At 33.7% G+C, this 15,279-nt stretch overlaps 2 protein-coding genes and 1 long non-coding RNA gene across 3 annotated transcripts; 2 read left to right on the top strand and 1 right to left on the bottom strand.

Moving 5' to 3' along the window:
* The first annotated feature begins 3,729 nt into the window (after positions 1 to 3,729).
* LOC125059718 (trypsin 3A1-like) lies at positions 3,730 to 9,550 on the top strand. Its single transcript, XM_047664261.1, has 8 exons — positions 3,730 to 3,849; positions 6,493 to 6,609; positions 6,758 to 6,926; positions 7,820 to 8,102; positions 8,243 to 8,331; positions 8,448 to 8,511; positions 8,692 to 8,852; positions 9,104 to 9,550. The coding sequence occupies exons 1-8, from the start codon at positions 3,777 to 3,779 to the stop codon at positions 9,147 to 9,149; spliced, it is 1,002 nt and encodes a 333-aa protein (XP_047520217.1). The 5' UTR covers positions 3,730 to 3,776; the 3' UTR covers positions 9,150 to 9,550.
* Positions 9,163 to 13,191, bottom strand: LOC125059719 (V-type proton ATPase subunit G). Its single transcript, XM_047664262.1, has 4 exons — positions 13,018 to 13,191; positions 12,499 to 12,599; positions 9,761 to 9,859; positions 9,163 to 9,637 (listed from the first exon to the last, which is right to left on the bottom strand). The coding sequence occupies exons 1-4, from the start codon at positions 13,097 to 13,099 to the stop codon at positions 9,566 to 9,568; spliced, it is 354 nt and encodes a 117-aa protein (XP_047520218.1). The 5' UTR covers positions 13,100 to 13,191; the 3' UTR covers positions 9,163 to 9,565.
* LOC125059720 lies at positions 11,075 to 12,010 on the top strand. The gene is made up of 2 exons (XR_007118719.1): positions 11,075 to 11,749; positions 11,869 to 12,010. It is a non-coding gene; the product is annotated as an uncharacterized LOC125059720 (long non-coding RNA).
* Positions 13,192 to 15,279: the final 2,088 nt, after the last annotated feature.

Below are 15,279 nucleotides of genomic sequence, written 5' to 3'. Positions count from 1 at the left end.
TTTTTCACATAACCTCAAAATTTATGTGAAAAATTCAAAAAACCAACTATTTGGTTTTTTATTTCTATCGTTTACAAAAATTTATTTTTTTAAACGAAATTTGGTGAAAACTTACCTTATTATGTCCCAAATATACTGTAATTTATTTGATTAAAAATATTTATTTTTTCACCTTATTTTGAATTAGGCCTTTAGTACACCTACGCAATCGCATGCGGCAGCGAAACGACGAAAAAACTGTAAGTTGTATGGCAACGTTTCGCATGTGTTTTGTCTCGCTCTAATATATAGCTAGATGAAATAGTTGCGTCCTTATCGGTATTGTTTCGCAACTAAATGGCTGTTACACAGACGCAGAGGTTTCGCTACTGGAGTTTCGCATCGCAAGGCGTCACCACGCGTTCTGTCAGTGAGGACAGAATTTCGCACAATGGAAGCCGAAAATATTGAATTATTATTGAATTTGATTCGAAATTATCCTGAATTATATTTAGTTGGGCATGTTGATTACAAAATCCTCTTCAGAATCTGAAAGCGACGACTGGGACGACTCAGATGACATTCTGAAACGACGTCTGCACCTACAGCCCACGAAAGCTACAATGACATATCCTAGCGAAAAACCTGCAGTGTACTAACGTTCCGCAGATATTTCGCTACCGCAATTATTTCGCAAAGATTCGCAGCCGCATACGAACGCGTAGGTGTACTAAAGGCGTTGATATCGAAAAAACACCCTAATATTCAATCGAAAATTCTGACGTCAAAATTTCAGCTTTTTTCAAAAAGTTGATGTGCTTTCAGTGCGTCGAAATCTCTACTTTCCTATGGTACAAAAAAATATATATATTACCATAGTAAATCTTCTCGGAAAATGCAAAAAATCGTATGCAGTAACGCCCAGACCCGTCATCCCCTTCCCTACTTCTCTATGAATCTTCTTTAAATTATAATTAGATGCCTATTTATTACTATTTTAAGAAAACTTATATATACCTGAGTGACCTAAAAAAAATTTTTAGCCTTTAGATGGGCTAAAATTTTCGTATTTCATAGAGAAGTAGGGAAGGGGATGACGGGTCTGGGCGTTACTGCATACGATTTTTTGCATTTTCTGAGAAGATTTACTATGGTAATATATATATATTTTTTTACCATAGGAAAGTAGAGATTTCAACGCACTGAAAGCACATCAACTTTTTGAAAAAAGCTGAAATTTTGACGTCAGAATTTTCGATTGAAAATTAGGGTGTTTTTTCGATATTAATTCAAAATAAGGTGAAGAAATAAATATTTTTAATCAAATAAATTACAGTATATTTGGGACATAATAAGGTAAGTTTTCACCAAATTTCGTTTAAAAAAATAATTTTTTGTAAAAGATAGAAATAAAAAACCAAAAAGTTGGTTTTTTGAATTTTTCACCTAAATTTTGAGGTTATATGAAAAATCTGCAAATATAAATATTGTAGATCTTTTTATGACCTTCAACTTTGCCATTTAGTTTTCTTCGATAGGACTTTTAGTTTTGCCGGAAATCGAGATAAACCGTTTTTTACCCTTAAAACTCCCCCCCCTACCCCTTCCCGACCTCAGATCGACCGTAATTTATTTTTCCTTTCATTTTGATCATTTTCCCCTGCTTTTCTAATGGGTTTCATACTGTAATTTTTTTTGGTTTCAAAAATTATCGGCACTGGTCTATTAGCTAGCCATTCAATTAACAGCCTTGTCTTATTACTAAACTGAGTAAACAGAGTAGTTCAACTAACGGCCTGAATGATATTCAGCCATTTAAACAAACAGCTAGGCAAATGACTCGAATTGATGACCTTCCATTACTTGCCTATCGTGTTCATTTCAATTTAGTTCCACTTTCTGCCACCTACTCCAAACTGTCAATAAAGCGTCGGCAAACAACAAATTTGATGATTTCTTCCAAAGTTTAATGAAAAATAGTGTGGAATAGTGTAGTGACACTAAGAGTAAGCGTAAGAACACATTAAATAAAGAATTTCTTATGTCATATTATATTCCCATATTTATTTCTGTGACATGATTGTACGATTGGCCGAAGCATTAGCCAGCCAGTTTTATAAATGTTGTAACAAATTCTATGACTGAATGTAATTCAGGCCGCTTATTAAACATGGATAATGTATAATAAGACAAATATAATGTAGTCTGATTACAGATATAAATACGTTGTTTCACTGAGAATCAAACCAAAGAGAAGTGAGTAGGTACGGTATTTAGTCAAGTTATTTTCGAGGTCAAATCCAGTTATTTAATAACATTTAAATATATATTCTAGGGTGTAGAAAAATAGGTTGACCATTTAGGTGTCTCAAGGTTAATCGTAAACAATTGTTCTACATGACATTAATTGATTGTTGTTTCGTGTTGTTCACACAAAATGTATATTGTATTGTAATATTGTAATTACTTTGAAACTATTTCAATTACTAACATCGATCATTCACCCTTACCTATACGGGAGATTTCTAATAATTAATATATTAATTAGTAAATTATAACTGATACCTTATAACCAACAAAGGATGCGCGCGCGCCGAACCGTGACACTCGTCTATAAAGGACGAAGCATTTTCCTGAAAATCAGTGTTTAACGGTTTCAGTGGCGTAATACATAAAAATGAAGTGCGCAGTAAGTTCATTTTTTACTCTACATTAATTTGGTGCAACATTTTTATCCAATAGTATAATTTTTCGTTTATATTATTTTAAAATGTACCTACACATATATTTAAAATAAAAAAAGAGAAGAATGTCATATTGTCATTCGTTTACACGAGTACAAATGATGTAAATAAGAACTTATTAAATTTCACATTCGTCTCTCCGCGATTGTTTGAATGCCCTTGGTAACGTTGAGTTAAGTTAAAAATTTTAAGAAATTCGTGATTCAATCCTATAAAGTATTTTTATTTAAATTGAATTATTTAAATACCCGAAAGTTTTATTGGCGTCAATGATTATTTATTTTCATAAAAACCACGTTTTTCAGGTGGCAATTGTTTTGGCCCTCGTAGGCTTATCCGTAGCTAACCCAACTCCCCTTGGGCTGGGATTGACAACCTTAGGTGAGTGTTAATATTATATATTATATTTATCATAGCTACATGTTTTGTTTTAATAGTTTAAGAGCTATGCAAAGTTATTTGGAATCTAAAACAATTGATATGTAATTTGTTAGGGAGTTAGGAGGCTTATTGTAAGCGCAGGCCCAGCTTAAAAGGCAAGAATAAATAAATGTAACTTGTATTTAGTTATAATACATTTAGATTTCTCGAAAGACTAATTAGCTAAAGCGGTCTAAAATCTGACTGTAGCTTCCCTTTACAGTGAAGGGAAACATGAAGAGAGCAACGCGTTATGGGAGGTTGCGCCATCGCGCGTAACCGCACCACTTAACGGTTGTACAAGTTTGTTTCTTCCACAGCGCACGCGCCGGGCGTCTACACGTCTAGCGTCATCAACCACGGCTACTCGGTCCCTCGCCTGGTCGTAGCCCCAGTCGCACCAATTATCCGAACCGTTTACACCGCACCGATTGTCTCCACTGTATACGCTCATGGGCACGGCTGGCATTGACTTTAATAAATCACTTGTGTGTTGTTGAGTTGTTTGATTTATAAAAAACATATCGAATCGAGAGGTACAATAAAAATTAAAGTAGCTCTTGGACTACTACGCGTTTTATCGATATTGAATCGATAAACATAGAAAGGTTCAATAAAATAGTAACGTTTAAAATGTCTCTGTGGGCGATTCTTTTCGTATCAATTTTATGTCGCGAAAGTTTTTGCGAAACAGATTCAGACGAAAGTAAGTAGCTATTATTTAAAAATACCTATATTACCTCAGGAAAATTAGCAAAAAAGGAGACATAAACATGAAAACATAGCAAAGTGGCGTAGCAGTCCGTAGTAGACCACAAGCCCATGAACAAAAAATACCTGTGAAATGACCCAACGTCAATTACGCTTAGAAGGCTGTTACTATATCTGAAAATAGCTCTGAGCACTATGCCGTCATTTCTGAGCGGTACATTTGAGTACGTGAGTGAATGGACTTTCTCAGGTACAATGGGGGAATTTCGACTAATTATTAATGTACGGCTTTGTTATAAGTGTATAGATGATTAAAAGTAAATGTCGAAAAACCTAGTGCCGTACAAAAGTGATGGTGCCGGAAGTCGGTGCAAATTTTTAATTCGACGACAGTTGCAGAAGCAATATAGGTCATTTATTACTGTACGGCATTTGTGTGATTCCTTTTGGACACATATACAGATACTTTACCCGTAAACGCCGTACATATTCCCAGCGGAGCGGTCGAAAGCCAAGGGTCGCAACATATGTCTGATTAGCATATAGGTGATGATGATATGAAACAACATAAAATTAAATGATCTATAGAGTACTTCACAAATAGATAAAATTTTCCAGCATGCCGTACATTTTTTGTGGAACACATATGTGTATGGGGTAAATTACTTTCCTCAGAAAAGAGTCATTTTCCGGTAACTTTTATCAGTACGGCAATAACACAGGTTATTAATACTTTAGACAATCTTCAATAAAAGATAAATGCCGTACACTTTTGATAGTCCGCTACCACCGCCTACCAATACAGGGCGTCCCAAAGTTATGGGAAATGAAGGGAAAGTACCTTAAATATCGTAGATAGGGTATTTTACTAAAAGAAGACTTTATGTTATTTTTAAAAGTTATTAATTCTGCATTCAAAGATTTTTTAAAAATTACTTGCCTCGTCTGGGAATCGAACCGACTTAAATGTAAAAAAAAATACCCCTACTTTTATGATGCCAATCGAAAGAATGGCCAAAAACTAATAACTCTTCTTAAGTAACATAGTATTTTAAAAGAAAGGAACAGTGTGAATATATCTTTTTAATCAAATTAAAAACATTATCTATCGTATTTGGCCTAAATAATCCCCTACGAGTCTGTTACTTTAGAAAAGTTATTAGGTTTTGGCCATTCTTTCGATTGGCATCATAAAAGTAGGGGTGTTTTTTTTTTTAAATTTAAGCCGGGTCGATTTCCAGACGAGGCAAGTAGTTTTCAAAAAATCTTTGAATGCAGAATTACTAACTTTTAAAGATAACATAAAGTCTTCTTTTAGTAAAATACCCTATCTGCGATATTTAAGGTACTTTCCCTTCATGTCTTATAACTTTGGGACGCCCTGTATTATACGTATTTTTATTTTTGTTAAAAATATTTTTCCTTTACCTCTCTCTGCTGGTACGAAAAGGCTGTAAATACACTTTACAGCCTTATGGTAGTATACTCAGATATGTACAGTTATTAATGACCTTAAGGGACACCTCAAACGTCGTCGAAGTTTTTATCAGCTGTAAAGAATAATCTGGAGTAAAATGTACGGCATCTGGTTTTTTTTGTTTATTTATATTTGTTACATATAAAATAACAATAATCTTTGAAAATATTACTCCCCATATTACTCTAGGAGCATTTGAAAAGTCATCTAAATTTCGGAAATTTCATATATTTTTTATCATAATATTTTTATTTGTTACCATTTATAATGAACGGCTATAATGTACAACGGTAATATTTAGTAACATTATGTAAAAAAACAAGTTGCCGTACATTATTCTCTGATCTTACAGCAGTAAGAACTTGGTAAATCCTGAAATTTCGATAAATATTTAATTACACAAATATTAACTATAATATTTGGACGGCATAATTATAAAACATTATTGTCCGTGTTAAATAATATTTTGAACATGTTGCCGTACATTTTACAATGACCTTAGGGTATATGGGTGTAGGGGTAGGGTTCCGACCCTTGGCTTTCGACCGCTCCGCTGGAAATATGTACGGCCTTTACGGGTAAAGTATCTGTATATGTGTCCGAAAGAAATCACACAAATGCCGTACAGTAATAAATGACCTATATTGCTTCTGCAACTGTCGTCGAATTAAAAATTTGCACCGACTTCCGGCACCATCACTTTTGTACGGCACTAGGTTTTTCGACATTTATTTTAAATCATCTATACGCTTATAACATAGCCGTACATTAATAATTAGTCGAAATTCCCCCATTGTACCTGAGAAAGTCCATTCACTCACGTACTCACATGTACCGCTCAGAAATGACGGCATAGTGCTCAGAGCTATTTTCAGATATAGTAACAGCCTTCTAAGCGTAATTCACGTTGGTCATTTCACAGGTATTTTTTGTTCATGGGCTTGTGGTCTATAGCGAGTTATGGAGCTACGAAGTTACGCGAGTCTAAAAATAAGAAAACTATTTTTAAAAAGAGAAAGATTAGCAAAAATCTTAACATTACAAATGTTTAAAAACAAAGAAATTAGGGATTCACTTTTCACAAATACTAGCGTGATTTTTTGCCTTTCGCAATTAAATTGTTAGCACAGTTCTTCAAATGTAAAATATAGTATGTTTTAGTGGAATCAGAGAATATATTTCGGAAGAGCATAACGCAGCAGGAGTATGATGGTCTTCCTATAGAGTACCCAGTCAAGTCGTCACGGACAGATAAACTCACTACGACATTAGATCAAGGTAACTTAGTAGAAGGAATAATCTTACCGACCGACCAAATCTAGCTCCCAAATTTCCTATTTGATATTTGTATGAATTTACTCATAGTGTATTTTAAGAATTTACACGAGTGAAATAATTTATACTAATGAACGTTATACGTTATAAGTTTCAGAAACTCCAGATAAGCGCTTTAGACGTATTTACAACGCAGATGAAGTAGCCTCTATTGAGGAATATCCCTTTTTGGCCGCTTTACTTGTAAACAAGCAACTTTGGTGCGGCGCTGCCGTCATCGCTAGTGACCGAGTCCTCACTGCTGCACATTGTCTTCAGTTGTAAGTTTTCACGGTTGCGGTGATGTTAGTTATTTCCACTATGTATTTTCGTGTTCTTCCCACAAGAATCTAAGTGCGTGCTCCTATTTCACCATGCCTCCTGCTGATAGAGGACAAATCTTTGTTTTTAATTTATTTTATTATTATTAATGAACTATTAATTTCTGTGATGTCATGTGGAACATGGTGTAATGGTTGCAGCTCCTTACAAACATTGTGTAAAACAAAAAACTTGGCGTTTAATAAGAGTGGCGGAGAGTTTATTTATTGCCAGTTCTTCTCTTCCGTTCTACGCCCTTGATTTGAGAACTGGCAGTAAATGTAAAATTAGAAGCATTTATCTAATATACGGAGCAGTGTTGTTCTAGTGGCTTCAGCGTGCGAATCTCATACCGGAGGTCGTAGGTTCGATCCCCGGCTGTGCACAAATGGACTTTCTTTCTATGTGCGCATTTAACATTTTCTCGATCAGTGAAGGAAAACATCGTGAGGAAACCGACATGTCTTCGATCCCAAAAAGTCGACGGCGTGTGTCAGGCACTGGAGGCTGATCATCTACTTGCCTATTAGATTAAAAAAATTATCATGAAACAGATTCAGAAATCTGAGGCCAAGACCTAAAAGGTTGTAGCGCCACTGATTTTTTTTATCTAATATATATTTCTTTTTTGACGTTCAATAGTGTACATTGTGTTACCTATATGTTTAAATGATTGTTTTTTTTTATTTTTTTATCTGATAAACACTATTGCCGTAAACTGCAAAAGAATATACATATTTATGAATATTTCTTATAAATCATTAGATTTTCAGCGGGTAGACAGTCTACGATATCTATTACGTATATTTTTATGTTTACGGAAGCTCACATTGTATGTGTTGTATAATTTCAGGCAATATAACAATCGTTTTTTCCGTGAATACGTAAAGATGCTAACAATCCGATTGGGATCCTCAAATGCCACATCCGGTGGTGAGATATACAGGGTGTCGGAGATATTCTTTCACCCCAATTACAAGCCAGATACACTTGAGTTCAATTTCGCAGTGATCCGATTACATAGATATATATCCAATGATAGAATGAAAAGTAAAGTTGCGAAAATCGACTATGCTACAGAAAGGATTGTACCCACGGACAGTGTGATTACTTTTCTGGGATGGGGTTCGGTTTTGGTTAGTTACTTAAATAGATTATGTTTTAAAATTCAAAATAAGCTATTTCTCTTTCGACCATATCTCTAACACTATTTTTTAATCCGGACTCACGTTCTGTACTTCAATATTCATTTTTATAAACAAATATATGTTTTAAGGGAATCGGTGGCCTCGGTGGACAAGTGTTACTGCAAAAGTTGGAGTTACCTATATACGACTTAGCCGATTGTCAAGAAATATATGGGCGGTAATATCTCAGAAGTATACTATCTTGTCTTATTCATATATTAACTAAAGTATCTCAGTCGTCTCTTTCTACTAATTAACGGCAAATATATGTTGATGTTATACCCACTTTTACAGAGAATTGGTGACTCGTACAAACTTCTGTGCTGGATATATTACAAAAGCTAAAAATGTTTGCAATGTAAGTTCTGTTCAATTCAGATAAGGTATTTTATATAAAGCTCTGCAGCTCCAAGATATTCTTCTGACTTCAACACAATTTAAAAAAAATCAGTCAAGCCAAAATATTTTTTTCAACAATGCTTCTAACATGCCTAGCTTTAGAATTTACAGCCAAAGGATTTTTTCTATTCCATTATAGCATGATGCAGGTGGACCAGCTATACTAAATGGGGTACTGGTAGGAATTCTCTCTTTTTCCTCCAAACGCTGCGACCTCTTGGACCAGCCAGCAGTTTTCTCTGCAGTAGGAGCCGTCACAACATGGATAGACACAATCGGTGAAACCACATTTAAACTTACGTAAGTTTTGCTATCACATATACCTTCACTTACACATACATACGCACAGAATCCAGTATTTAGATTGTATCTTAGCTCACCCTGAGCTGGTCATGCATTTTTTCCTAACACAATAATTTTTCTATAAAAATTTCCATAAAATGTTGTTGCATTGCCAATAGACTAGATAGATATATAGAGATAACATGTGTTTTGAACATAGCAGTTTATAGTGTAGGAAAATGATAATTAAAATAGTCCTTTATTTACAGGAATTCAGAGTTGAAATATCCAGACTGGATCAACAAACAAGAGTAAATAAAACAATGAATTGTTACATTAACATGCAATATATTTTCTCTAATACTGTACACTTGTAATCATTAGGACTACATTGTAACAAGACAAATAAAAACATTCCAAATTATTATTTTAAATATATATTTCTATTCAACATACAACATTGAATAACATACAATTTTTTTTGTTTCTCATCGGTCTTCCAATATTGTATTATGGAATGATATCGAGCTGATTTATAAATAACTTTATCCAGTGATTAACATTAACTGGCAACACCAAGCTAGGTATGTACAGCGATAGGCGTCGACGGTCAAGTTGTCAAATGTGACAATGACGCGGTATTAATGACGCCGAATAGCTACGGAATATAAACAACAATAAAGACTATATGTGCTTGTTATAAGCGATTATTTGAGGCAAAACATTAGGGCTTAGACTATGCGGTAGTTGACGTGTAACTCGGGTTTGATGTCATACACCAGCTGAAGAATGTCTTGAATGACCTGAAAGTTTCGAATTTTATTTTATTAAGAAAGCAGATAAAAGATATGTTGTTAGTACCCTATGAAAATGCTAAAAATAATAAGTAACTCAACATGAAGTAGGAAAAAATATCAAATACTTACAGCTTCCTGTTGGGTCTGGACCATTTTGACCATCTCTTCAATCTTGACCTTGGTTTCTACTTCGATCTTAGCTGCAACACCTTCCCTTGAGCCCATATGCTGGAAAGTAATGTCATACATTTAATACTGCTTTACATATTATTGCAACATTATACAAAACTAATAAATTTTATTAATTAGTACACCTATACAGAGATCCTGTATTTGAATAAGAATTCTTGTTGAAAACAAGTTTCTTGCATAGGATAACTATGGAGTGTCAATGTTTGAATGGGTTTGTGCCGTTTTATATGTGCAATATAATCATTTTATGTTATATATATCAATGGTCTTAAGGTATATAAGTTTTAAATCTGTTCCCACATCCTTAATTGACTGAAAAACTGTGCCAAGTTTCCACCTCACTATTATAAACTTTTGTCTTTCTGATTATTATTAATTAATTAATAATGTAAAAGATAGAAAGTACAATAAAGAGAGATATATTTCTATTGTAGAAATGGAGAATTCTACATAATATAAGTATTTATTAGCTAAAACCAATTTAAATCTCCTTAAATCTCAAACAAGATTGTTTTAGTGTGATTTACACTCAGTAAGTGAAACTTATATGAAATTTATATTTAAGTAACAAAAGTTAACTATGTCAATTGATCAAAACATTGAAACATGGTAAAAAGTGTAGCACTGCTCTTGGAGCACTTTTCTGTCTCGGTTATTATGCTTTACTACAGTAACTATATACTTATATATAATCTTAGAAGCTTCTTTTTAAACTAAATTTATATTTAGTCAGAACCAATACCATCCCTTAGATTTTAGAATATAATTAATATGACTTTTGTTATCTATAATATGTACATTTAAAGTAAGGCAGATCATCAAAATAATAGAAAACTAGACATAATAGCTGGAGAGCTAGTGAACCCTGGGCGTAACGGTCTCCCTGTAAGGTTAGAAATTTGTATACTTACGATTTATGACATGCTAAGAGCAATAGCCATGACCTGGCAGGCGTCAGCCCTGCACGTCATCAGCCCCTTTATTTTTTGGACTGTTAAGTAAATTGAGTTTCAAAACTTGTTTCTGTAAATTTGAAAATTTAATAGGATAAAGTTTATTTATTGTATATCTTAAAAAAAAATTGACAGGCGATTACAATAAGCAGAAGTATATGACAGATCAATTAGAAAACGTACAGTTGATGAGGTAAAATAAACTTTATCCTGTATACTTAAAATTGTTATATGTTTTCAAGTAAACGTCTCAGAGTAAATATGTACAATGCCAGGCGGTTTTGAACAGCAGAAGACCTTGACAGGCGTCAGGCGTTAAGGGCGTGCGAGTGAGAGGTGTTGCGTGAATGCCTATAGTGCGAGTGAGACCGTTTATCTAATACGAAGGGACGTATACCTGCTCTCGAGTAACAATGTACAGAGAAGAATTTCGTCAGTTGTGCCAATGATTTTTACTTGTGAAGATGCTTTGAGCTATAACATTTCTTATGTTGAGTGATTTCGAATTTTTAAAAATTAAATATTATTATCAATTGTGCAGTGATATTGTGTATTGTTGTACTTAATATTAACATTTCAGTAAATAGTGTGCAAGATGGAATTGGAACACGTGGTTTGTGTGATTTGTAACGAAGACACTGACGAAAAAACTGTACGATTTACAGAGACTACGTTGAATAAAAGTAAATCAAAGTAGTAAGCTATGATTCATCGAATTTACCACCCTGCAAACGTGAACTACATCAACAATTATTAAGAACTGCCTACATTACAAATATATGGCGAAATTGTAATTTAAAAGAACCAACAATTCTTACACCTGAAAATAACGGTTGGAACTTAATTGATAGTCGTTACGAATTTAATTGGTTTGAGGGGAATACGGTTCCATCTTCTATATACGACATACTTTTACAAGGACCTGCTGATACTGCCACCGTACAATCGACTGAAACTGAGGAATGCATTTCAGGTAACATACAACTATTTTATTCCGTAACATTTAATACGCAGTCCTATGTAATTGTGCTTGATATTTAATTCTTAACAACCTTATTGATTCATTAAAATATTTTTTTTTACTATTTTCAGATGAGGAAAACATTGTTAAAGAATCAGATGATGATGAAAACAGTGATAGCGATATTTCGGATGATGCTGAAGAAAATGAATGTTAAAAATAATGTAGATTGCATAAAACCTAATAAAATACATTGCATTTACTGTATGCGTTCATATAACATTTCTTATTTGCACGCCCTTAGCAGCTGTCCCCTCGCCTGTCAAGGTCTTATGCTGTTCAAAACCGCCTGGCATTGTACATATTTACTCTGAGACGTTTACTTGAAAACATATAACAATTTTAAGTATACAGGATAAAGTTTATTTTACCTCATCAACTGTACGTTTTCTAATTGATCTGTCATATACTTCTGCTTATTGTAATCGCCTGTCAATTTTTTTTTAAGATGTACAATAAATAAACTTTATCCTATTAAATTTTCAAATTTACAGAAACAAGTTTTGAAACTCAATTTACTTAACAGTCCAAAAAATAAAGGGGCTGATGACGTGCAGGGCTGACGCCTGCCAGGTCATGGCTATTGCTCTTAGCATGTCATAAATCGTAAGTATACAAATTTCTAACCTTACAGGGAGACCGTTACTCCCAGGGTTCACTACCTCTTGGACTATAAATTAAATAGAAAGCTAAAACTGAACCTTAGCTTCAAATTCCTTGAACTGCCTTTCACGCTCCTGTCTGTACTTTTCAACTTCATCCTGGGCCTCTTCTTTGGCTTGCTTTAGGCGTTTCGCTTTTCCTGTAATATTAGTTACATGACATATCCATGTTATGAGATGACATACTAATTGATCAAGAGTTGATGAGATCTGTTTTTTACAAGTCCCTCTACTTAATTAAACCAAAGATTAAAGATGTAGGTTTAACATAGAATACAAATAATAAAGCTATAAATAGAAAGGTATGGGTATGAAGACTGCCATGAAAGGTTGAATACCAAAGCAACGACAAAGGTAGCCATCTAACCCAGTTACGCCCAATCATGTGATTACGATACCCAAACTCATATTTTATACATTGTTAATACTAAAATCTGACTTAAACGCTAATTAGATGTTAAAACTACTAATATATACTGTTCACTGTAGTACCTACCTAAACGAAAAACGTTCATGAAAATATTTTCAAGAAGTAATTGTTAGAATCTAAATACTTACGCTTTCTTGCCTCTGACACTTTTTCTGCAGCACGTTTTTCAGCTGCCAGCAATTGCTGGATCCCTTGTGTTTGACTCGCCATTCCAGATGATTACACAAAAACTATGCGACGGCAAACGAGAACAAGGCGCAAATCAATATCTGAAGGAAAAGTGACGAGTGCGAGTCATATGATTATTTTAGTTTCACAACGTTTCCACGGCTGGCGCTGTCAGCGGCTCGTGCGTTCTCTTTGGTACGTGTAAAGGAATGTTCTTTTGATTTAATAGAATTATTTAAACCCATAACCCACATCCAAAAGACGTATTTGTTTCATAAATATATAAATAATGTATTTTTTGACAGTTAAACAGTTTATTATGTTCGATTTTGCAATTTTATTAAAATAGGGAATTTGACATTATGCGTAAACATAAACGGTGGTAAAATTCGTATTGCTTAGGTGTTGACAGTAGACAATTAATTTTATGAAACAATTAATTTATTTCTGGTAATGTAGATGTCACTGTAATGAAATGTCTTAAATTTTATAATTATTAATGTTAATTATTGTTAGAAAAATAACAAAACTTTAGTGTAAAATACAAATTATATTAAATAATACTTTTATAACTATAAAATGCATCATATTTTTTGACATGGTGTGCGCTTTTGAGTTTAGTTTCCGTAACCGTCACGCGGCTATTTTAAATGAGGTGGTACCTAAAATTCAATAAAGAATAAGTTAGAATTATTTTTTTACATCATTAGGTAAAATTAATTAACTCGAAAAGTGAAGCTTTTTATTTCGAATGTGATAATGTCAAATAGATTTTACTTTTTATATATACAAAGACAATATAGAATATGTATAGCTAAAAAGGTCGGAAGCATCTTGTCAGCCGCTATCAGCTACCACTACCTTGTTCTTAGTTTCTGCAGCCGCGGCCCAGGCAGCTGCTTTGTCAGGATATCGGATATCTTCCATATTTTCTGTACATAAGTTTCACTTTACTTCTGTTACACCTCAATCAAGTTCCAGATGAAGTAAGGCTTTAAGTCGATATGTTTCAATTTCGACGTTACCATATCGTTTTGGCTTAACTTTAATGGTGCTTGGTTATCACACCAATTGTTATGCAATCAATATATACATTTAAGTCGCTGAACAAGGATTTTAAATGTATGGCTTCCTTTGCAGCTTCAGTTAGCGTAACTGTTTTCAGCCTCCGCTGTTGAAAGCGGTTTTGAAATACTGTTCTTCGTAACAGTAACTAAATTGAGACAAATAACTTACGGTAAACATAATATCAAATCTTCTGGCTATTGCCAGGTACACGAGAGTTCCAATTAGATTTTTGTATGAAAGAGGACTGTTGTTCTTACAATTTAGTTTTTGTTAATATAAGACCTGCCTCCAGGGGTGTAGGCGATATTTTAGTTAAATATCTTTGAAGCTGTCTTCTATGAAAGTCTCTTGGTTTAATTTAATTTCATCGTCTTTTTAGTAAATATCTATACCGAGCATTCATTTCGGTCTTTCCAAATTTAGTTTTAAGTAGATCTTTTCTATTTCCGCGCTTTTGGACATGAGGAAGCAATTGACATATCATCTTCATACACGTCGATGTTTGTTTTACTCCACCTTTTTGTTTTATGATATAAACTGTCATCTTTTCCTCTACTTTCAACCATGATTTCATTCAAATAAGTTCCTATATAATTTTGGAAATTTCATGAACAATTTTTTAAATTTTGTGTAGAAGAAATTGTGACATCGATTTGGTTCAAATTTAAATCGTTTTCCATAGCTAATCCAAATATAGATCTTATTGTCGTAATTTTGCAACGGGAGCATACATTTCATTGAAATCAATTCCTGGACCCTGAGTAAATCGTCGAGCAACTAATCTAGCTTTTCGAGCTAATTGATTATTATTTGTTCTTTAAAGTCATTTTATAATCTACTTCTTTTATGTTGTTGGTTTTATTTTCTACTTTTCTTATACAATTTTTAGCATCGTGGCAATATTGAAGGTCTTCATTTTCATCAGATAGTTAAGCGACTTACTATGATGTTATATCTTCATCCATGATATTTACCACATAGTCGGTAGTCCAAGCTGGTGGACGTCTTTCTCCCATTTACAGGTGTCTCTATGACATCAGATATTTCTTCATTTGATTCGTGTCCTGTCCTGTTCTGACTCGTCTGTGTGTGATTGAAGATCTGATGTATATTGATGGTTTGTATTTGATGAATTTATTGGTCAGTAGTTTCTT

This window comes from Pieris napi, chromosome 20, assembly GCF_905475465.1.
Source record: "Pieris napi chromosome 20, ilPieNapi1.2, whole genome shotgun sequence".
NCBI classification, from domain to species: domain Eukaryota; kingdom Metazoa; phylum Arthropoda; class Insecta; order Lepidoptera; family Pieridae; genus Pieris; species Pieris napi.
This window is presented reverse-complemented; position numbering and strand designations above follow the sequence as displayed.

What these genes read in the sequence shown, in the direction of transcription:
- LOC125059718 (XM_047664261.1), top strand. Translation starts at nt 3,777, where the DNA reads ATGTCTCTGTGGGCGATTCTTTTCGTATCAATTTTATGTCGCGAAAGT. An exon ending in TGGGATGGGGTTCGGTTTTG is followed by an intron (nt 8,103 to 8,242) that starts GTTAGTTACTTA and finishes ATATGTTTTAAG; the next exon opens with GGAATCGGTGGCCTCGGTGG. An exon ending in AAGCTAAAAATGTTTGCAAT is followed by an intron (nt 8,512 to 8,691) that starts GTAAGTTCTGTT and finishes ATTCCATTATAG; the next exon opens with CATGATGCAGGTGGACCAGC.
- LOC125059719 (XM_047664262.1), bottom strand. Translation starts at nt 13,099, where the DNA reads ATGGCGAGTCAAACACAAGGGATCCAGCAATTGCTGGCAGCTGAAAAA. An exon ending in AGTGTCAGAGGCAAGAAAGC is followed by an intron (nt 12,600 to 13,017) that starts GTAAGTATTTAG and finishes CTAATATTACAG; the next exon opens with GAAAAGCGAAACGCCTAAAG. An exon ending in TCAAGGAATTTGAAGCTAAG is followed by an intron (nt 9,860 to 12,498) that starts GTTCAGTTTTAG and finishes ATTACTTTCCAG; the next exon opens with CATATGGGCTCAAGGGAAGG.